The sequence below is a fragment of the Ranitomeya imitator genome, chromosome 1 (assembly GCF_032444005.1).
Source record: "Ranitomeya imitator isolate aRanImi1 chromosome 1, aRanImi1.pri, whole genome shotgun sequence".
NCBI classification, from domain to species: domain Eukaryota; kingdom Metazoa; phylum Chordata; class Amphibia; order Anura; family Dendrobatidae; genus Ranitomeya; species Ranitomeya imitator.
Window position 1 is genome coordinate 1,212,144,636 of NC_091282.1, and position 24,291 is coordinate 1,212,168,926.

The 24,291-nt window shown below is 46.3% G+C and overlaps 1 protein-coding gene across 7 annotated transcripts in view; it reads left to right on the forward strand.

Moving 5' to 3' along the window:
• Window positions 1–24,291, forward strand: part of LOXL3 (lysyl oxidase like 3) — a 211,583-nt gene that overhangs the window by 163,385 nt on the left and 23,907 nt on the right. For 4 of the 7 annotated variants that reach the window (XM_069744978.1, XM_069744980.1, XM_069744976.1 and 1 more), the window contains 2 exons: window positions 2,185–2,339; window positions 20,520–20,687. In XM_069744978.1, the coding sequence (XP_069601079.1) occupies window positions 2,185–2,339; window positions 20,520–20,687 (323 nt within the window). The remainder of the gene's footprint in view (window positions 1–2,184; window positions 2,340–20,519; window positions 20,688–24,291) is intronic. The other 3 variants (XM_069744981.1, XM_069744977.1, XM_069744982.1) reach the window with 1 other exon arrangement.

The following is a 24,291-nucleotide window of genomic DNA, read 5'->3' on the forward strand; positions in this document are numbered from 1 at the left end:
GTCAGGGCAGGAAGAGGAGGACGGTGACTCCAAGGGCAAGGAATGTGATAACACAGAGGATAATGATGATGAGATGTTAGATCCCAGTTTGAATGAACATAGAGGCACACAGGTAAGTAGGTTGACCTCCAATCTGATAGCCACATAAATGCTGTCCAGAATCCCGGAGTGTCTATCGGCCATATCCTCCTTCAACTCTCGCTTCCTAAAACTCAATGTAGACAAAACCGAACTCATCATCTTTCCCCCATCTCGCGTATCCCCCTTACCTGATCTATCTATTATGGTAAACGGCATCACGCTCTCTCCTGCACCTTATATCCGCTGCCTCGAGGTAACTCTCGACTCTGCCCTGTCCTTCAATCCGCACTTCCAAACTCTTGCCACCTCCTGTCTCCTCCAACTCAAAAATATTGCCAGAATCCATTCCTTCCTCAGCCCACAATCTACTAAAACTCTTGTGAATGCCCTCATCATCTCCCGCCTCGATTACTGCAACATCCTCCTCTGTGGCCTCCCCGCTAACTCCCTTGCACTACTCCAGTCTGTTCTCAATTCTGCCGCCCGGCTAATCCACCTCTCTCCTCGCTACTCCCCTGCTTCTCCCCTCTGCAAATCCCTCCACTGGCTCCCAATTCCCCAACGAATCCAGTTTAAACTACTAACACTGATCTACAAAGCCATCCACAACCTGTCCCTTCCCTATATCTCTGAACTAATGTCCCACTATCTTCCCTCACGCAATCTTCGATCCTCCCAAGACCTCCTACTCTCCTCTGGACTTATTTGTTCCTCACACAACCGCCTCCAAGATTTCTCCCGAATATCCCCCATCCTCTGGAATTCCATGCTTCAACACGTCCGATTGTCCACCACCCTCGGATCCTTCAGACAGAACCTGAAAACCCATCTCTTCAGGAAAGCCTACATCCTCCAATAATCATTCTGCCGCCTCACCAACCACCCGAGCTGCCGCCTCACCACCACCAGAGCTGCCGCCTCACCACCACCAGAGCTGCCGCCTCACCAACCACCAGTGCTGCCGCCTCACCACCACCAGAGCTGCCACATCCCCAGCCTTCTGTCTCTTCCCCATTATCCCGTAGAATGTAAGTCCGCAAGGACAGGGTCCTCTCCCCTCTATACCAGTCTGTCATCGTAAACTTGTGCACTGTAAATTATATCTATAACCCTGTATGTACACCCCTCCTCACATGTAAAGTGCCATGGAATAAATGGCGCAATAATTATAATAATAATAATTATAATAATAATAATTGCAGATGAAAGATACCAGGTGAGCCCAGAAGGCAGGAGCTGCAGGGAGACAGGTCAGACAATTAGAGAAAAAGGATAAATTAACAGATAGGTGTAAATACAAAACAAACAAACCAAAAATAGACAGACCGGTGTGAACTGTGACCGGTGTGAACTGTGACCGGTGAATGTGAGGAATATTCAGGAAGCAGCATACCAAACATAGACCGACCAAAGCGCTTCAGGGATGACGTCTGCTGACTTCTTACAGAAGGAAAAACATCTGTTACTGAAATTATCCCTAGAAAATCTTTCCCAGAAGAGAGGCAGCTCCTGGAGACAGGACGTGGAGAGCTTCCCAGACTACATCCATGGAGACTTCGTCTTCTGCTTTCTTTAGGGCATCTGAAATAAGGTCCACATTGCTCTCCTGCCCATGAGCAGATCTGGCGTTTGTATCACACTAGTTCGGTGGGGTGCACCTTAAACTGGGGCAGTGCATGTAGCGGGCACAAAGCCTTCCCTAGAATAACCCACTTCCATATGTAAAGCAAGGTCTCCCGAGACGGTAAATCATCATTTACTTCTGTGCATTGAGATGCTCACGCTCATGACACAGCTGTATAGCAGAGCAGTGGTAACCTGCCATGGAGGCGCACGAGGTCTCTACTGTACCTCCGTTTATCTCTCATTTCTTGAAAACAATTGTGGCGTGCCCCATTGTACGGAGGGAATGAGTGTGGTGGAGGTGAAGCCTCTGGGGATGAGACCTAGAATTCCAGGCACAGCGTGTGCAGAGGGTGTGGACACCGTATACAAATGTATGACCTATGCCAAAAAGGAGCAATATGTATCGGAGACATTGCATTGTCATATTGCATCGTCACATAAATACTTCATCTAATGGCCGTGCCTTTTCTCTGACAGGTATGGGTCCCGTGCACATGAATGAGGTCAAATGTACTGGGAACGAGCAGTCCCTCTTTGACTGTCACTATAAGAACATCACACAAGAGGACTGTAAGCACAGCGAAGACGCCTCCGTCAAGTGCAATATTCCATACATGGGCTACGACAAAGTGGTCAGTATGTCACATCTACCCACGGGTTTACCATTCTGTGGTCAGATGGGTGAGGAATGCGTGGAGATGACACAAGTGTGGAGGAGACAATGATGTGTGGATGAGCTGGACGTAATGACAGTCATTATTCTGATGGGTGCCTCTGTCCTGTATGAAGCCAGATCTCATACCGGGAAAATCCTGTGCGCATGACAATTTTTAGGGATCATTTCCAGGATCAACACATTTAAATTCATGTCCACAGTGCTGAGCAATCACTAGGCAAGTCCAAGTAGCTGCAGGGACATCCACAGTCCATATAGTCTTCATGTCTCCAGTCATTTACTGAGTCCCAGTGACTCCTGACCACTACTTAACAGTCTAGTTTCTCCTTTCTCTGACCTTCATACAGTCCTGATGACCCCAGTCCTTCTCTGACCTTCATACAGTCCTGATGACCCCAGTCCTTCTCTGACATTCATACAGTCCTGATGACCCCAGTCCTTCTCTGACATTCATACAGTCCTGATGACCTCAGTCCTTCTCTGACCTTCATACAGTCCTGATGACCACAGTCCTTCTCTGACATTCATACAGTCCTGATGACCCCAGTCCTTCTCTGACATTCATACAGTCCTGATGACCCCAGTCCTTCTCTGACCTTCATACAGTCCAGGTGACCCCAGTCCTTCTCTGACCTTCATACAGTCCTGATGACCCCAGTCCTTCTCTGACATTCATACAGTCCTGATGACCCCAGTCCTTCTCTGACATTCATACAGTCCTGATGACCTCAGTCCTTCTCTGACCTTCATACAGTCCTGATGACCACAGTCCTTCTCTGACATTCATACAGTCCTGATGACCCCAGTCCTTCTCTGACATTCATACAGTCCTGATGACCCCAGTCCTTCTCTGACCTTCATACAGTCCAGGTGACCCCAGTCCTTCTCTGACCTTCATACAGTCCTGATGACCCCAGTCCTTCTCTAACATTCATACAGTCCTGATGACCCCAGTCCTTCTCTGACCTTCATACAGTCCTGATGACCCCAGTCCTTCTCTGACCTTCATACAGTCCTGGTGACCCCAGTCCTTCTCTGACCTTCATACAGTCCTGATGACCACAGTCCTTCTCTAACATTCATACAGTCCTGGTGACCCCAGTCCTTCTCTGACATTCATACAGTCCTAGTGACCCCAGTCCTTTTCTTACCTTCATACAGTCCTAGTGACCCCAGTCCTTCTACGCCCTTCATACAGTTCCAGTGACCCCAGCCCTTCTCTGATGTTCATAGTCCCAGTGACCTCAGTCATTCTCTTATCTTCATAGTCCAAGTGACCTTATTCATTCTCTGCCTTTCATACAGTCCACAGCGTGTTAAGGGTTTGTTGAGAATGCACCCCATGACACCCCGCGATGCAGGCAGAGATTGCTATGATGGTCCTGGACTGAGAGGCTAGGTGCTCCGTCATGCTCTGGCCCCCGCACGAGCGAGACACTTTCACCAAAGTCTTACAAATCCTAGAAGAAATGCACGGGGGCCCACACGGACTTTGGTGAATCCAAAGGGAGAGAGAGTCCGTGACTCAATATATGAATGTGCAGGAGATTCACACTCTAATCACTAAGCGGGACAATATGGGTGTAGGGCCTCCTGACATCATCCTGAGAGACCAGTTGGTGATGTGCTGCTTAAACAGGCCCTGCGGGAGTGCTTGCGAGTAAATCCGCGCATGACTTTTCTGGAAGTTGGGGCAGAGGCGCACGCACGTGAGCAGGAGCAGGGGACGAAAGCCTTGGCGGGGAAGGTCCGGAGCGGGGAGGTATCTGTTTCCCCCGAAGCTGAACCAGGTTGGGTGAGAGAAATCCGGAACGAAATCCAAACCATGTGGTGCGACTTAAAGAAGAAGCAGCAAGCAACCCTGAACCACTTCAGAGGAAGATCCGACCCCGAACCTGGCCAAGAAACAAGACAATCCCATGCAGAGAGACAGCCGATTTATTTCACGTGCGGAGACACTGGACTTTATGCCCAAGGATGCGCGTAACGGGGTCGACCACTTGCCCGTCGGCCGTTAAACTAGTGGGCTCCATGGCTGGGGGATGCCACCCGGAGCCTGAGCAGCCAATGAGAGAAGGAAGTCCCACAAGTCTGGTTTCTCTGAGTCCTCTCGTATGGACTGAAATGGATGACCGGGCTGACCGTTGCCTAGTCAACGATATCAGCTCCCAAGTGACCACCATGCCCGAGATTAATTTCAGACATCATTTCCCGGAGGCGATACGACCTCAATGCTAATGGCAGCCAATCAGTTGCCCATCCCGGTCGCAGGGGTGGTCTGAATGCAAATCACTGTGTGTGGCAAAATATGTGGGCTGGAAAGGAGTCGTGTTAACCACCAGAGACCCTGGTAATGGCCCCACTGTAACCTTAGGAATGAACTTGTTGAACGAACTCGGGAACATCCTGGTCAGTGAGTCGCCAGATGCATTTCTAAATCGATGGAGCCCTTGTACTTCTCAGAGAAAAGTGTTCCAACAGTTGATACAGGTGGCCCAGGCCCAAGAAACATTACGTGAAGGAAAAGTGCATTTGGAAACCCAGATTCTGACTCTAAATGTGCAGCTGGCAACACTGAGATCCATAGACAATATGGAGAGGAGTCTTCTGCTCACGGAGCAGACGCTCAATGGGACAGATGAGGGGGGGGATGGTGGGATGGAGCTGCAGGACAGTGAAGCAGCAAGCTGGGTGACAGTTAGGAAGCGGGGTAGAGGGAAGAGTGCCAGGGAGGCTAGTCCTGATCTGGAACACCCCAATAAGTTTGCTAAGTTGGCAGATGAGGGGGGTGCCAGTACAGGGGTAGCACTGCTGCAGCCAGGCATATCCTCTGAAAGCCGGAGGAGTGACTGCTCCAGTAAGGAGGGAAATAGGAGAGCAGGGCAGGCCAGACAGGTGCTGGTAGTGGGCGACTCAATTATTAGGGGAACAGATAGGGCAATCTGTCACAAAGACAGGGATCGTCGAACGGTGTGCTGCCTACCTGGCGCTCGAGTCCGACACATCGCTGATCGGGTGGACAGATTATTGGGAGGGGCTGGTGAGGACCCAGCGGTCATGGTGCACATTGGCACTAATGACAAAGTTAGAGGTAGGTGGAAGGTCCTTAAAGATGATTTCAAGGAATTAGGCTGCAAGCTGAAAGCAAGGACCTCCAACGTGGTATTTTCCGAAATACTGCCGGTACCACGTGCCACGCCAGAGAGGCAACGGGAGATTAGGGAGGTTAATAAGTGGCTCAAGAATTGGTGTAGGAAAGAGGGGTTTGGGTTCCTGCAGAACTGGGCCGACTTCTCAGTTGGCTACAGGCTCTACGCTAGGGACGGGCTGCAGCTCAATGGGGAGGGTGCAGCTGTGCTGGGGGAGAGAATGGCTAGAAGGTTGGAGGAGTGTTTAAACTAGGAATTGGGGGGGAGGGTATTCATTTTAGGGGTGTGTCTGTATGTAAAATCGTCCTTAAAACCCATCCTGCGCAATAATATAGGTGAATTTAATGAAAATGTAGAATCCCTGTGGGTGGAGATAAGGGGAGGGGGAAAAAATAATAAATTACTGATAGGGGTTTGTTATAAATCTCCAAAAATAATGGAAGCAATGGAGAATATCCTCGTAAAGCAAATAGATGAAGCTGCGACTCAAGGAGAAGTCATTATTATGGGGGACTTCAACTACCCTGAAATAGATTGGGGAACAGAAACCTGCAGTTCCAGCAAAGGTAATCGGTGTCTGACAACTATGAGAGACAATTTCCTTTCACAACTGGTTCAGGACCCAACAAGAAGGGGGGCACTGCTAGACCTAATATTAACCAACAGGCCAGACCGTATATCAAATATAAGGGTTGGTGGTCACTTGGGAAATAGCGATCACAAAATAATAAGTTTTCATGTATCCTTTAAAAAGATGTGTAATAGAGGGGTTACATGGACACTAAACTTCAGGAGGGCAAATTTCCAACGGATGAGAGAGGATCTTGGTGCAATTAACTGGGACGATATCCTGAGACACAAAAATACACAGAGAAAATGGGAGACGTTTATTAGCATCCTGGATAGGACCTGTGCACAGTATATACCGTATGGGAATAAACATACTAGAAATAGGAGGAAACCAATGTGGCTAAATAGAGCTGTAAGGGGCGCAATAAGTGACAAAAAGAAAGAATATAGAGAATTAAAGGAAGTAGGTAGTGAGGAGGTATTAAATAAATACAGAAAATTAAATAAATTCTTTAAAAAGCAAATCAAGGCAGCAAAGATTGAGACAGAGAGACTCATTGCCAGAGAGAGTAAAAATAATCCTAAAATATTCTTTAACTACATAAATAGTAAGAAACTAAAAAATGATAGTGTTGGCCCCCTTAAAAATAGTCTGGGTGAGATGGTGGATGAGGATGAGGAAAAAGCCAATATGCTAAATGACTTTTTTTCATCAGTATTTACAAAAGAAAATCCCATGGCAGACAAAATGTCTAGTGATAAAAATTCCCCATTAAATGTCACCTGCTTAACCCAGCAGGAAGTGCGGCGGCGTCTAAAAATCACTAAAATTGACAAATCTCCGGTCCCGGATGGAATACATCCCCCGAGTACTGCAGGAATTAAGTACAGTCATTGATAGACCATTATATTTAATCTTTAAAGACTCCATAATAACAGGGTCTGTGCCACAGGACTGGCGTATAGCAAATGTGGTGCCAATATTCAAAAAGGGAACAAAAACTGAACTCGGAAATTATAGGCCAGTAAGCTTAACCTCTACTGTGGGTAAAATCCTGGAGGGCATTCTAAGGGACGCTATACTGGAGTATCTGAAGAGGAAGAACCTCATGACCCAGTATCAGCACGGGTTTACTAGGGACCGTTCATGTCAGACTAATTTGATCAGTTTCTATGAAGAGGTAAGTTCCAGATTGGACCAAGGGAACCCAGTGGATGTAGTGTATATGGACTTTTCAAAAGCTTTTGATACGGTGCCACACAAAAGGTTGATACATAAAATCAGAATAATGGGGATAGGGGAAAATATGTGCAAGTGGGTTGAGAGCTGGCTCAGGGATAGGAAACAAAGGGTGGTTATTAATGGAGCACACTCGGACTGGGTAGCGGTTAGCAGTGGGGTACCACAGGGGTCAGTATTGGGCCCTCTTCTTTTTAACATATTTATTAATGACCTTGTAGGGGGCATTCAGAGTAGAATTTCAATATTTGCAGATGACACTAAACTCTGCAGGGTAATCAATACAGAGGAGGACAATTTTATATTACAGGATGATTTATGTAAACTAGAAGCTTGGGCTGATAAATGGCAAATGAGCTTTAATGGGGATAAATGTAAGGTCATGCACTTGGGTAGAAGTAATAAGATGTATAATTATGTGCTTAATTCTAAAACTCTGGGCAAAACCGTCAATGAAAAAGACCTGTGTGTATGGGTGAATGACAAACTCATATTCAGGGGCCAGTGTCAGGCAGCTGCTACAAAGGCAAATAAAATAATGGGATGCAGTAAAAGAGGCATAGATGCTCATGAGGAGAACATAATTTTACCTCTATACAAGTCACTAGTTCGACCACACTTAGAATACTGTGCACAGTTCTGGTCTCCGGTGTATAAGAAAGACATAGCTGAACTGGAGCGGGTGCAAGGTTATTAGAGGACTGGGGGGTCTACAATACCAAGATAGGTTATTACCCTGGGGGCTATTTAGTTTGGAAAAACGAAGACTAAGGGGTGATCTTATTTTAATGTATAAATATATGAGGGGACAGTACAAAGACATAGTAACATAGTAACATAGTAACATAGTTAGTAAGGCCGAAAAAAGACATTTGTCCATCCAGTTCAGCCTATATTCCGTCATAATAAATCCCCAGATCTACGTCCTTTTACAGAACCTAATAATTGTATGATACAATATTGTTCTGCTCCAGGAAGACATCCAGGCCTCTCTTGAACCCCTCGACTGAGTTCGCCATCACCACCTCCTCAGGCAAGCAATTCCAGATTCTCACTGCCCTAACAGTAAAGAATCCTCTTCTATATTGGTGGAAAAACCTTCTCTCCTCCAGACGCAACTTTCTGATGATCTTTTTAATCATAGACCTGAAACAGGGACAAGGGGGCATCCTCTGCGTTTGGAGGAAAAAAGGTTTAAGCATAATAACAGACGCGGGTTCTTTACTGTAAGAGCAGTGAGACTATGGAACTCTCTGCCGTATGATGTTGTAATGAGTGATTCATTACTTAAATTTAAGAGGGGACTGGATACCTTTCTGGAAAAGTATAATGTTACAGGGTATATACACTAGATTCCTTGATAGGGCATTGATCCAGGGAACTAGTCTGATTGCCTTATGTGGAGTCGGGAAGGAATTTTTTTCCCCAATGTGGAGCTTACTCTTTGCCACATGGGTTTTTTTTGCCTTCCTCTGGATCAACATGTTAGGGCATGTTAGGTTAGGCTATGGGTTGAACTAGATGGACATATAGTCTTCCTTCAACCTTAATAACTATGTAACTATGTAACTATGAAAGTGGTAGTCCCGGCCACTGCTAAACTTGTTTTACCACTGGGTCAGACTATGCTCACTCTGCCCGTACGTGCCTGCACGCCTCTTAATGGGGTAGAAGTCCAGATAGAACCAGCTCTAATGGATCTACTACCTCCTGGGCTCCTCATTGCATGGATGTTAGCTACCGTTCATGACGGTAATGTACTAGTGCGGTGTATCACCCTTGGAGAGGACAGTATCATGCTCCCTTCCAAAAGTGAAGTGGCACAGATAATGGGTATGCCAGAAGAACTGATGCAACCAGAGGCCGTAAGTTGGCGGCGAAACAAGGAGATCCTTGGACAGTGACCGTTACTGTGTCCTCAGAGTTACCTCCTAATAACCTCAAGGAAGGGCGCAGTATCCTGGAGCAGATGCGGGCTGAGCTAATCGAACTCTCACTGCAACAAGTACAACAAGTGGAAGTGGTGCTGGAACGTTACCAGGACGTTTTTGCTCCTCATGGTGATGATTTTGGGTGTACCACAGCCATCTCTCACGAGAGAGACTCTTACCCACTACCGAGAATTGAAGAGTCGTTGTCTGCCCTGGAAAAAGTACTTCTCGTCGTTGGACCTGGCCAGTGGATACTGGCAAGTGCCTATGGCTGAGCATGACCGGCTGAAGATGGCATTTATACTGCCTATGGGATTGTTTGAGTTCAATCGGAGGCCCTTCGGCCTTACCAACACGCCTGGGCCACTTTAAGGGAGGATATTAGCGAAGGAAATGAGGATGTCGAGTCCATATGGGTCGAAATTCATGGAGGGAAAAATGGTAACAAAATTCTCATTGGGGTCTGTTACAAACCCCCAAATATAACAGAAAGCATGGAAAGTCTACTTCTAAAGCAGATAGATGAAGCTGCAACCCATAATGAGGTCCTGGTTATGGGGGACTTTAACTACCCGGATATTAACTGGGAAAGTGAAACCTGTGAAACCCATAAAGGCAACAGGTTTCTGCTAATAACCAAGAAAAATTATCTTTCACAATTGGTGCAGAATCCAACCAGAGGAGCAGCACTTTTAGACCTAATACTATCTAATAGACCTGACAGAATAACAAATCTGCAGGTGGTCGGGCATCTAGGAAATAGCGACCACAATATTGTGCAGTTTCACCTGTCTTTCACTAGGGGGACTTGTCAGGGAGTCACAAAAACACTGAACTTTAGGAAGGCAAAGTTTGAACAGCTTAGAAATGCCCTTAATCTGGTAGACTGGGACAATATCCTCAGAACTAATAATACAGATAATAAATGGGAAATGTTTAAGAACATCCTAAATAGGCAGTGTAAGCGGTTTATACCGTGTGGGAATAAAAGGACTAGAAATAGGAAAAACCCAATGTGGCTAAACAAAGAAGTAAGACAGGCAATTAACAGTAAAAAGAAAGCATTTGCACTACTAAAGCAGGATGGCACCATTGAAGCTCTAAAAAACTATAGGGAGAAAAATACTTTATCTAAAAAACTAATTAAAGCTGCCAAAAAGGAAACAGAGAAGCACATTGCTAAGGAGAGTAAAACTAATCCCAAACTGTTCTTCAACTATATCAATAGTAAAAGAATAAAAACTGAAAATGTAGGCCCCTTAAAAAATAGTGAGGAAAGAATGGTTGTAGATGACGAGGAAAAAGCTAACATATTAAACACCTTCTTCTCCACGGTATTCACGGTGGAAAATGAAATGCTAGGTGAAATCCCAAGAAACAATGAAAACCCTATATTAAGGGTCACCAATCTAACCCAAGAAGAGGTGCGAAACCGGCTAAATAAGATTAAAATAGATAAATCTCCGGGTCCGGATGGCATACACCCACGAGTACTAAGAGAACTAAGTAATGTAATAGATAAACCATTATTTCTTATTTTTAGTGACTCTATAGCGACAGGGTCTGTTCCGCAGGACTGGCGCATAGCAAATGTGGTGCCAATATTCAAAAAGGGCTCTAAAAGTGAACCTGGAAATTATAGGCCAGTAAGTCTAACCTCTATTGTTGGTAAAATATTTGAAGGGTTTCTGAGGGATGTTATTCTGGATTATCTCAATGAGAATAACTGTTTAACTCCATATCAGCATGGGTTTATGAGAAATCGCTCCTGTCAAACCAATCTAATCAGTTTTTATGAAGAGGTAAGCTATAGACTGGACCACGGTGAGTCATTGGACGTGGTATATCTCGATTTTTCCAAAGCGTTTGATACCGTGCCGCACAAGAGGTTGGTACACAAAATGAGAATGCTTGGTCTGGGGGAAAATGTGTGTAAATGGGTTAGTAACTGGCTTAGTGATAGAAAGCAGAGGGTGGTTATAAATGGTATAGTCTCTAACTGGGTCGCTGTGACCAGTGGGGTTCCGCAGGGGTCGGTATTGGGACCTGTTCTCTTCAACATATTCATTAATGATCTGGTAGAAGGTTTACACAGTAAAATATCGATATTTGCAGATGATACAAAACTATGTAAAGCAGTTAATACAAGAGAAGATAGTATTCTGCTACAGATGGATCTGGATAAGTTGGAAACTTGGGCTGAAAGGTGGCAGATGAGGTTTAACAATGATAAATGTAAGGTTATACACATGGGAAGAAGGAATCAATGTCACCATTACACACTGAATGGGAAACCACTGGGTAAATCTGACAGGGAGAAGGACTTGGGGATCCTAGTTAATGATAAACTTACCTGGAGCAGCCAGTGCCAGGCAGCAGCTGCCAAGGCAAACAGGATCATGGGGTGCATTAAAAGAGGTCTGGATACACATGATGAGAGCATTATACTGCCTCTGTACAAATCCCTAGTTAGACCGCACATGGAGTACTGTGTCCAGTTTTGGGCACCGGTGCTCATGAAGGATATAATGGAACTAGAGAGAGTACAAAGGAGGGCAACAAAATTAATAAAGGGGATGGGAGAACTACAATACCCAGATAGATTAGCGAAATTAGGATTATTTAGTCTAGAAAAAAGACGACTGAGGGGCGATCTAATAACCATGTATAAGTATATAAGGGGACAATACAAATATCTCGCTGAGGATCTGTTTATACCAAGGAAGGTGACGGGCACAAGGGGGCATTCTTTGCGTCTGGAGGAGAGAAGGTTTTTCCACCAACATAGAAGAGGATTCTTTACTGTTAGGGCAGTGAGAATCTGGAATTGCTTGCCTGAGGAGGTGGTGATGGCGAACTCAGTCGAGGGGTTCAAGAGAGGCCTGGATGTCTTCCTGGAGCAGAACAATATTGTATCATACAATTATTAGGTTCTGTAGAAGGACGTAGATCTGAGGATTTATTATGATGGAATATAGGCTGAACTGGATGGACAAATGTCTTTTTTCGGCCTTACTAACTATGTTACTATGTTACTATGTTTACGCCGCTGCTTTTGAGGAGCATCTTTGGCGGCTGGAGTAGGTATTGAGTCAGCTGCAGAAGCACGGCCTGAAACTGAAACCTCAAAAGTGTCACCTTTTCCATAAGCAAATTGAATACCAAGGACATGTGGTGTCCGCCGAGGGAGTGAGACAGGCGCGCAAGAAGATCGTGGCCGTGCAAGACTGGCCTACTCCGAAGACAGTGAGGGACGTGTGGGCACTTTCTGGGGCTTACTGGATATTATCGACGGTTCATGAAAAACTTCACCTGTATTGTCAACCCATTACTGGAAGTATTGAACGGAGTTCCATCAGGTGCGAAGAACTATTCAGTGGGGAGATCAAGAAGAAGCCTTACGAGCCCTGAAGATGGCCTTGACTGAGGCACCCATACTGGCCTATGCAGACATCTCTCTACCTTTCATTCTTCACACTGACTGAAGCCTACAGGGATTAGGGGTCGTATTGTAGCAGATGCAGGATGGAAGAGATCGAGTAATTGCCTATGCTAGCCAGTCTCTCCATGACTCAGAACGAAACCCGGATAATTACAGTTCTTTCAAGCTGGAATTGCTGGCGCTAGTATGGGTAATGACCGAGAAGTTCGTTGAATGTCTGGGTCCGAAGTCTTGGTGCGCACTGACAAAAACCCTCTGGCCCACCTAGAAAATGCGAAACTAGAGGCCTTGGAGCAGAGATGGGTCGCTCGTATGGCGAAATACCGATATAAGATTGCATATCGCAAAGGAGCAGAAAAAACACATGCCGATTCTCTGTCCAGAGTGACTCACGAATTATCCAGACCCGATCAGGACGAAGAATTGGAGGCCGAAGAGATCCCGGGGTTTCAGAACCACACCAGGAGGCTGGCGGCAACGCAGGGACAGATCGGAGAGGCGTCTGGGGAGCACATGTTGGGGTGGCCTCGTGATGATTGGGTGAGGCTTCAGCAAGAAGATAAAGACCTCGCACAGCTGATGCAGTCAGTGGCTTTAAAACTACTTCCCAGCCGAAGTGAGAAGGACGCTCTGTTTCCTGAAACGTTGCAGATTCTGGGGCAGCGGGAGAGGCTCCAATTGGAAGATGGTTTGCTATATCGGAAGGTGCAGCTGGTGCGAGAGTTAGGGGTTACCTGGCAAGTGGTACTACCTGAAAAATTTGATTGGCGAAGTGGCCACAGAAGCTCATGAGCGAGGGGCTCACTTTGGCCCGGAGAAGACGTTCCAGTGGTTGCAGAAGTTGTTCTATCATCCCGGACTGAAGACTGCAGTAGATGAGCCTTGTCAGCGATGCAAGAACTGTGAGCTAGCTAAGCCTCCAGAACAGAGGGCCCCTACGCAGACCATCTTGATGTCTGCTCCCCTAGAGGTGTTAATGATCAACTACTTGACTGTAGGTCCAGCTCACCGCAGATACGAACATTGTCTGGTGATGACTGATCATTTTACCAAATTTGCTGTGGTGACTCTGACTAGAGGCCATTTGTCAAGACTTCATCCAGGTGTACGGTTGTCCGAAGAGAATTCATGCTGACCAAGGTGCCTGTTTCCAAGGGCAAGTGATGGAAGAATTGCATCATTTGTATCAGATTGAGAAGTCCAGGATGACGCCCTACCATCCACAAGGAAACGGGGCCTGTGAGCATTTCAACCGGATGCTGATTCAGATGTTGAGAATGTTGGAAGAAGACAGGAAAGTCTGCTGGCCTGAGTATGTAGCCGAATTAGTCTGGGTGTACAACAACCGGGGCACAGCACAACTGGATACATGCCACTCATCCTGACTCAACTACTCAACCCGCCTTACGATCCACAGAACGAACAACAGCCAGAATACCTCCTAGCCGTTACGAACAAGATCAATTTATTTGGCAGCAGATTATTCAAGAGATGGTGGAATGTCAACGCTTACTGCAAGAACTCTCGCACATGGAATGGCGAGTGAAAGGAGAGGGAGATGTAAGAAGGAACCTGCGGGTACCTCTCCTGTGCCGGGTCCGGAAATGTTGGGGCTGTCTCCTCTGTTGTCCGGGGGAAAGAATAAAAGACTGGACAATTCCCCTTACCCGGAAGCAGGGGGTGTGGCTAAGCCGCAGCGCGCATGGAAGCAGTTAGTTTGGACGCAAACAGGCAGCAAGCGATGCGTCTCCTGAGCACCGGTGCTGCGAAGGGCCTTGTGCGCCGGCTCCCACTGCCACTTGTGGAGTCTTTGAGAAGAAAGGTGCTGTGTGCTCCAGTACTGTGAGCACAGCGGGTGTACAGAGTAGAGGAGGCCGGGTACCGGAGAACTATTTGCGGCCCTCCTTGCCAGTGAACCTTGGCAAGTGCACCCAGGACCTGAGACGATGTGGCCCTCTTTACTTCTTTACTTCGGCCACAGCAATTCATGGACTAGGGGCTCATCAGAAGGTACCGGGCACTGGCCGCTGCCACCAGAATATGGACCGCCATGTGGATTCATCTCTGGACATTATTTCAGGTGTGGCTGACGCTGCAACTCCCTGCAGAATCATCTGCCGTGGGAGAGTACCAAGGACACGATAAGTTATTTCTAAAAAGACTGTTCTCATTCTGCACTTAATGTTCTGCATATTTTCCCCTTAATCATTTGTCTCCCTGCGAGGAGTAAATCCCTTGTTCAATAAAACTGTTTAATTTGTTAACTCTTGCTCTTCCTTCTGTCTGTCAATGCATTCCACAACCTGCTAACACTGACACCACAGGTGTGTCATAGACTTTTATACCATTGGGAAATGAAGAAAAAATAATTTACATTTTTACCACCAAGATTGTGTGTTAGCCCCAAGATTTACATTTTCACACTGGGAAAAGGATAAATATGGCACCAGAATTTGCCCCACAATATCTGCTGAATGTAGAAACACCCCATATGTGGCTGTACAGTACTACTTTGCCATATGGAGTGACTCGGGAGAGACGGAGCGCTATTTGCCTCCTGGAGAACAGATTTTCCTAGACTAGTTTACGGATTCCATATAAAGAGCCCCTAAGTGCTAGAAAAGCAGAATCCCCCACATGTGACCCCATTTTGGAAATTATAACCCTGTGGGAATTTATCTACAGATGTAGTGACGATTTTGACTCCATGGGTGTTTTTCAGAAACAGGCAGCAGTGGATGTTGCTGAGTGAAGTATGCAAACTGTCGTTGTAGTGACCGGTACGTTGTAGTGACCATTATGCTGTAGTGACCAGTACGTTGCAGTCACCAGTGCATTATGCCCATCTCATGCTTCTGGACCACGCTCCTGCAAATTAGGCAGGCTCTCATCACTACATAAATGCCGAACATGTGGACGCTAAATCTTGTTTAGGCAAACTTGGGCTCAGAAGGGAGGGCATTTGGATTTCGGAGTGCAGAGTTTGCTGAATTTCTTTTGGGAAGCGAGGAGATGTTTAGCTTTTTCAGAGCCTTTGTGCTACCAGTAACGTGGATTCCCCCTATATTTCCATTAACAGATGACAGATCTGAGTGGGGACTTGCTTTTTTGTGGATTGAGTTGAAGGTTTTATTGGGAACATTTTTGAAAATGTTTGGGATCACATTTATCCAGCGCTCTACTCTGAGCACTGACTTTGGGGTTTCCATCTAAATCTCTGAGTGACGTGATTCAAATGAAACCCCTGAGGGATCCATTCACTATAATGACTCCATCTGGCACTGTTCTGCGGTGTCCTTCTTTTCAGAAGTGCACAAAACTCCTAAAAAGACAGACACCGCCGGATCACAGATCAGACGGCATCCACAGTGCCTCCATCTGCCTCATTAAAGGGAATCTTCCACCAGGGGTTCTGTCTGAATCACATCTTTCAGAGATTTACACGGAAACCTCGGTGCAAGCGCTCAGTGCAGAGCGCAGGATAAATGTGCGCCGAGCCTTAACTGCGATCTATGGTAAAATGAACAGCATGTGAAGAGTAGTTTTATTTATTTTTACACCGTTCCTTGTGCTGTATAAGTGATTAGACGACTTTATTCTTCGGGTCGGTGCGATTACAGCAATACCAGATTTATATTGGGTTTTTATGTTTGGCTGCTGTCACACACTTAGGTAACATTCACATTTTCATTGTTGGGCACAGCGTCGGCGACGCAACCAACAATGCATGTACACAACGCAGCGTTTTGTGACGCATGCGTTGTCATAAGATCGTACAGAGCAGGAATTTTGGCGCAGGAAAAACACTACAAGTAGCGTCCTCTGCGCCCTGTCTGTGCGTCAATTTGACGCATGCGTTGTAAAACGCAATGCAACGCATACCGGCGCCTGTCCATGCGCCCCCCATGTTAAAGATAGGGGCGCATGACGCATGCGTCGACGACGCTGCGCCCAACAACGCAAATGTGAACGTAGCCTTAAAGATGTTTTTTATTGCGAAAACAAGTTTTTGCATCACCATATTTAGACAGCTATAGTTTTTTCATATTTCGGCTGACAGAGTCAAATGAGAGCTTGTTTTTTGTGGGACGAGCAAACGTTTTTATTGGTACCATTTTCAGGCAAATGACATTTTTTGATCGCTTTCTATTCCGATTTCTGGGAGACAGAATGAATAAAAACCAGCAATTCAGGAAATGCTTTTTGTTTTAGTTTTTTTATACGAGCCGTCACCATAGGGGGTCTCACATACAGCCCATGTGATGGAATATGCTTTGTTCTGTGAGATGGACGATCTATGGAGTTTTGGAGATTGATTGTTGGCTGGAGAGGTATCCATGAGCTATGGTTGTGATAGCCATCGTCTGGAGGAACATAGGCTGTGACTGCACACTATACCGGCTGAAAATACGAAATCTGTGGGACAACCAAAAGTTGGGAGACAGTGGGTATCGCCCAGTACGGGGCCAGTGGAACTACCGATCTCAGATTGGGAACTTGTGGATTGAGGACATTGTATTTTTGCCATCTACATGGATTTGTTGTACAATCATGGTTTTATGGAATAAAAAAATAGTTGCATTGTTAACCTGCCTAGGTGATTATTAGAACCCACAACCTCAGATCTTCACAACTGGTGGCAGCAGTGGGATCACCGATCTCTGGACAGCATACCGGGAAAGTTACTGAGCGGTGACTTGGCAGAAGAGATGGCAGACTCCATCTACAAGAGGCTGAAGAAAGAGGAGCTGAGAGCGCTTTGCTCTGAGAGAGAGCTAGAGTGGTTGCCAGAGGACAACTGGGCAACCCTAATACAATGCTTGGACGTCTGGGACCATGAAAAACCACATGGGGAAGGACCACAGCTTAGGGCTGACATCTATATGGCGGAGGATCGACCGACTGAGCTCAGGCAGACGCTGGCCGCGCTAGGAGAGTGGATTACGGAGATAAAGCGGGCAGCAGTCTTAAGCAAATATCTGTCTGAGATGGTTTAGTGACTCGTGCAGGAGGATGGACACGATGACCCTGGAGGTCCCTTCCATATCTGACATTCTAGGATTCTAAACAAACTTTAGATTGCCAAAAAGCCCTACTTTTGTATCATCTGTCCACAGAACATTTTCCCAGATGGATTGTGGTAGTATGTCAAGGTATTCTTTGGCAAAGATCAGTCTTTTTTTATGTCTTTTCTTCAGCAATGGTTTCTTCCTTGGCCTTCACCCATAAACCTCTGCTTGGTTTAGTGTGTGGCGTATGGTACTTTTTGAATCCATAACCCCAGACTGTTCCAGGTTGGCCTTCAGGTCTTCAGATGTTTGACGTGGTGTTTTTTTCCACCATTCATACTTACCTTTGAAGACATCTTCTCAACTGCTCTCAGTACAGATTCCTGCGGTCCCCACTGCTCCTCATACAGATCCATGCGGTCCCCACTGCTCACAGTACAGATCCATATGGCCCAAACTGCTCCCAGTACAGTTCCCTAAGGTCCCCACTGCTCCCAATACAGATCCCTGCAGGCCCCACTGCTCCCATTACAGATCCATGTGGCCTCTACTGCCCCAGTACAGATCCATACGGTCCCCACTGCTCACAGTACAGATCCATATGGTCCAAACTGCTCCCAGTACAGATCCCTAAGGTCCTCACTGTTCCCAGCACAGATGCCTGTGGTCCCCACTGCTCCCAGTACAGATCCCTGCAGTCCTAAATGCTCACACTACAGATCCCTGCGGTCCCCACTGCTCCCAGTACAGATCCCTGTGGTCCCCACTGCTCCCAGCACAGATCCCTGTGGTCCCCACTGCTCCCAGTACAGATCCCTGTGGTCCCCACTGCTCCCAGCACAGATCCCTGTGGTCCCCACTGCTCCCAGTACAGATCCCTGTGGTCCCCACTGCTCCCAGTACAGATCCCTTTGGTCCCCACTGCTCCCAGTACAGATCCCTGTGGTCCCCACTGCTCCCAGTACAGATCCCTGTGGTCTCCACTGCTCCCAGCACAGATCCCTGTGGTCCCCACTGCTCCCAGCACAGATCCCTGTGGTCCCCACTGTTCCCAGCACAGATCCCTGTGGTCCCCACTGTTCCCAGCACAGATCCCTGTGGTCCCCACTGTTCCCAGCACAGATCCCTGTGGTCCCCACTGCTCCCAGTACAGATCCCTGTGGTCCCCACTGTTCCCAGCACAGATCCCTGTGGTCCCCACTGCTGCCTTTATCCCATTTAGAGAATGTACCATTTATGAGGACTCTTTGTTTCCTATCATTTAGCCAATTCCTTATCCATCTGCATACAGTCCCCCCAGTCCTTCTGTAGCTTCAGTATAAGGCTGTTATGTGGTACAGGATAAATCCCATCAGCCACACGACCAACATCCAGATCTGCACTGACCTCCTCCTCAGACACGACTTATCCTTCATGAGTCCGTGCTGGTTGTCAGTTATTATATTATTCTCTGTAATATATCTCTGTGGTCATCTCTTATAACGCCCTCATATATGTCACAGTACTGATGCCAGACTTACTGGACGGAAGTCTTCTGGATCCACCTTCTTACCTTTCTTAAATATCGGTACCACGTGAGCCATCCTCCAATCCTGTGGCACTACCCCTGTTACAAGAGTCTAAGAATGAGATACAGCGGTCTGTCAGTTATTGAGCTCAGCTCCCTCAGTATCGGTGGATGAATGCCGTCTGGACTGATTTGCTCAGATGCACGTGTACTTCTTGTGCTATACTAGTTATACTACGTGGTGAATTTTGATTTTTGCCTTGTTGAATGATCCCTGGAACAGACAGTTCATTGGTGAACATGGATGAAAAGTGCCTGCTTAATATCTTGGCCTTTTCTTTGTCCTCTATAATTATCTTGTTATTATCGTCTCCAGGGGCACAGAATTCCAGAGGATGAGGGATTCTTGGGAGAACTCTTGCAGGCAATTGGGGGAGAAACGTATTAGCATGGAGGAGAGAATGAGGTGTTTAGAGAACTAGACATTACATGAGGGAAGATATTTGGAGATTACATTGGAGATATATGAAGGAAACAGATTGTAGACAGCATTGTAGGTCAATGTTAATAGTTTGAACTGTATACGTTGGGATCTTGGGCACCAATGGCTGTTTCCCAATGTTCAACCTGCAGAGGAATATTCACATCAGCCTCCCAGCGAGACATGTATACATTTTTGGAGAATACACTATCTTTATTAAAGTGGTCATATAGATGTTTTATGTATGATTTCGATCATTCAGAAGTAGTGTGATTATTTCTGCCTTGGAAAATGTGCTGCTGATAAGTTTTTGGATGTGTTCCTTAATATTACGAAAAACATGAAGTCTGAGGAAGAGAGGTTATATTTGCTTCTGATTTAGTCCCGTCATGTACGTTCTTTATCTTTTTAATTCCTGATTGAATCCAATTATCTGGAATATCAAATTTATAAATGTTTGCCAATAACTTCATTGGAAAGTCTTTAATAACGTCTATTGTTATAACCCCAACCTGCTTTTGCAAGAAGCTTCCAAGCGTAAATTATGGCTTTAAAAACTGCAAATTGGGGTTCATAAGGATTGGGCTTAAATAAATGGTTGTATATAATATCTTGCAAAGGACAATTTTTGTGATTGGCAATGAATGTGACAATATTTCTTGAGTGTGGTTTTACGTTACAATGGTCAGTGAAAGAGGATTGTATGCTGAAGAGATTGGTCTCTGTGGCCAGAGGCCATTGTAATCTGATGGATTACTGTGTTTGTTTTCTAATGGATTTGAAATATGGGATCCTTATTCCTCTCAGATCCGCCTGGCAGGGGGTCGGAGCCAGCATGAGGGGCGGGTGGAGGTTTTGTGGGGACCTCGTGGAGAAGAGCGCTGGGGATTTGTTTGTGGAGAAGGTTGGGGAATCAAGGAGGCTGCGATGGTCTGCCAACAGTTGGGTCTAGGATTTGTCAGCAGTGCCCTTCAGGTATGTATTAGACTTGTGGTGTACACGGTGACGGGATATATACACAAGGGTATACAGGTTATACTAAGCAGGAAGGTCGAGCTAGGTGAGGCGTTCACTGCTATATGTGTCTGTGGCTCCACCATTGTGCTGCTACTAACCTCCACGATATCTGCTGCTAGCTACATACAAGAAGTCTCATTCATCTGCTGTTCTCCATCTTCAGGTTCTCACTGGGCTTCGGAGGGTACAACTCCATGATCCCCTCTAGGCATTCAGCTGTAGGGTGTCCACTGTCAGGAATATGGACTCCACCTCTATGCACTTTTCATGCAATTATGCACAGCTCAACATCTTCCAGATGAATGTGTCCACCTAAAAGAATGATCACCACCACCCTCCACACCTTTCACTGAGCTGATTCTCATTCATTATCGTTCACTTAGTGGCTGTATCTGAGCATCTGCCCTGCAATCCTACTTTGCATTCTATTTGGTGAGGTCTGTATCTGCTGCTGTGTCTGGTCATTCCCAGCCAGGCGAGTGTGCAATGGCTGGCTTTGAACATGTATGTGCTCTGTCATGTCATGCTTGGCCGGGAGTCTGTATCTGCTGGGTTGGTCACATATGTGCTCTGTCACGTCATGCTTGGCCGGGTGGAATCTGTATCTGCTGGGTTGGTCACATATGTGGTCTGTCATGTCGTGCTTGGCTGGGTGGAATCTGTATCTGCTGGGTTGGTCACATATGTGCTCTGTCACGTCATGCTTGGCCGGGTGGAATCTGTATCTGCTGGGTTGGTCATATATGTGCTGTCATGTTGTGCTTGGCTGGGTGGAATCTGTATATGCTGGGTTGGTCATATATGTGCTGTCATGTTGTGCTTGGCTGGGTGGAATCTGTATCTGCTGGGTTGGTCACATATGTGCTCTGTCACGTCATGCTTGGCCGGGTGGAATCTGTATATGCTGGGTTGGTCATATATGTGCTGTCATGTCATGCTTGAATGGGTGGGATCTGTATCTGCTGGGTTGGCCACATATGTGCTCTGTCATGTCATAGATGGCTGGGTGGAATCTGTATCTGCTGGGTTGGTCACATATGTCCTCTGTCATGTCATGCTTGGCTGGGTGGAATCTGTATCTGCTGGGTTGGTCATATATGTGCTGTCATGTTGTGCTTGGCTGGGTGGAATCTGTATCTGCTGGGTTGGTCATATATGTGCTGTCATGTTGTGCTTGGCTGGGTGGAATCTGTATATGCTGGGTTGGTCAAGTATGTGGTCTGTCATGTCATGCTTGGATGGGTGGGATCTGTATCTGCTGGGTTTGCCACATATGTCCTCTGTCATGTCATGCTTGGATGGGTGGAATCTGTATCTGCTGGGTTGGTCACATATGTCCTCTGTCATGTCATGCTTGGATGGGTGGAATCTGTATCTGCTGGGTTGGTCACATATGTGGTCTGTCATGTCATGCTTGGCTGGGTGGAATCTGTATCTGCTGGGTTGGTCACATATGTCCCCTGTCATGTCATGCTTGGCCGGGTGGAATCTGTATATGCTGGGTTGGTCACATATGTCCCCTGTCATGTCATTCTTGGCTGGGTGGAATCTGTATATGCTGGGTTGGTCATATACAGTGGGGCAAAAAAGTATTTAGTCAGTCAGCAATAGTGCAAGTTCCACCACTTAAAAAGATGAGCGGCGTCTGTAATTTACATCATAGGTAGACCTCAACTATGGGAGACAAACTGAGAAAAAAAAATCCAGAAAATCACATTGTCTGTTTTTTTATCATTTTTTTTGCATATTATGGTGGAAAATAAGTATTTGGTCAGAAACAAACAATCAAGATTTCTGGCTCTCACAGACCTGTAACTTCTTCTTTAAGAGTCTCCTCTTTCCTCCACTCATTACCTATAGTAATGGCACCTGTTTAAACTTGTTATCAGTATAAAAAGACACCTGTGCACACCCTTAAACAGTCTGACTCCAAACTCCACTATGGTGAAGACCAAAGAGCTGTCAAAGGACACCAGAAACAAAATTGTAGCCCTGCACCAGGCTGGGAAGACTGAATCTGCAATAGCCAACCAGCTTGGAGTGAAGAAATCAACAGTGGGAGCAATAATTAGAAAATGGAAGACATACAAGACCACTGATAATCTCCCTCGATCTGGGGCTCCACGCAAAATCCCACCCCGTGGGGTCAGAATGATCACAAGAACGGTGAGCAAAAATCCCAGAACCACACGGGGGGACCTAGTGAATGAACTGCAGAGAGCTGGGACCAATGTAACAAGGCCTACCATAAGTAACACACTACGCCACCATGGACTCAGATCCTGCAGTGCCAGACGTGTCCCACTGCTTAAGCCAGTACATGTCCGGGCCCGTCTGAAGTTTGCTAGAGAGCATTTGGATGATCCAGAGGAGTTTTGGGAGAATGTCCTATGGTCTGATGAAACCAAACTGGAACTGTTTGTTAGAAACACAACTTGTCGTGTTTGGAGGAAAAAGAATACTGAGTTGCATCCATCAAACACCATACCTACTGTAAAGCATGGTGGTGGAAACATCATGCTTTGGGGCTGTTTCTCTGCAAAGGGGCCAGGACGACTGATCCGGGTACATGAAAGAATGAATGGGCCATGTATCGTGAGACTTTGAGTGCAAACCTCCTTCCATCAGCAAGGGCATTGAAGATGAAACGTGGCTGGGTCTTGCAACATGACAATGATCCAAAGCACACCGCCCGGCCAACGAAGAATTGGCTTCGTAAGAAGCATTTCAAGGTCCTGGAGTGGCCTAGCCAGTCTCCAGATTTCAACCCTATAGAAAACCTTTGGAGGGAGTTGAAAGTCCGTGTTGCCAAGCGAAAAGCCAAAAACATCACTGCTCTAGAGGAGATCTGCATGGAGGAATGGGCCAACATACCAACAGTGTGTGGCAACCTTGTGAAGACTTACAGAAAATGTTTGACCTCTGTCATTGCCAACAAAGGATATATTACAAAGTATTGAGATGAAATTTTGTTTCTGACCAAATACTTATTTTCCACCATAATATGCAAATAAAATAATAAAAAAACAGACAATGTGATTTTCTGGATTTTTTTGTCTCAGTTTGTCTCCCATAGTTGAGGTCTACCTGTGATGTAAATTACAGACGCCTCTCATCTTTTTAAGTGGTGGAACTTGCACTATTGCTGACTGACTAAATACTTTTTTGCCCCACTGTATGTGCTTGGCCGGGTGGAATCTGTATATGCTGGGTTGGTCACGTATGTGGTCTGTCATGTCATGCTTGGCCGGGTGGAATCTGTATCTGCTGGGTTGGTCACATATGTCCTCTGTCATGTCATGCTTGGCCGGGTGGAATCTGTATCTGCTGAGTTGGTCACATATGTCCCCTGTCATGTCATGCTTGGCTGGTTGGAATCTGTATCTGCTGGGTTGGTCATATATGTGCTTGGCCGGGTGGAATGTGTATATGCTGGGTTGGTCACATATGTGGTCTGTCATGTCATGCTTGGCTGGGTGGAATCTGTATCTGCTGGGTTGGTCACATATGTCCTCTGTCATGTCATGCTTGGCCGGGTGGAATCTGTATCTGCTGGGTTAGT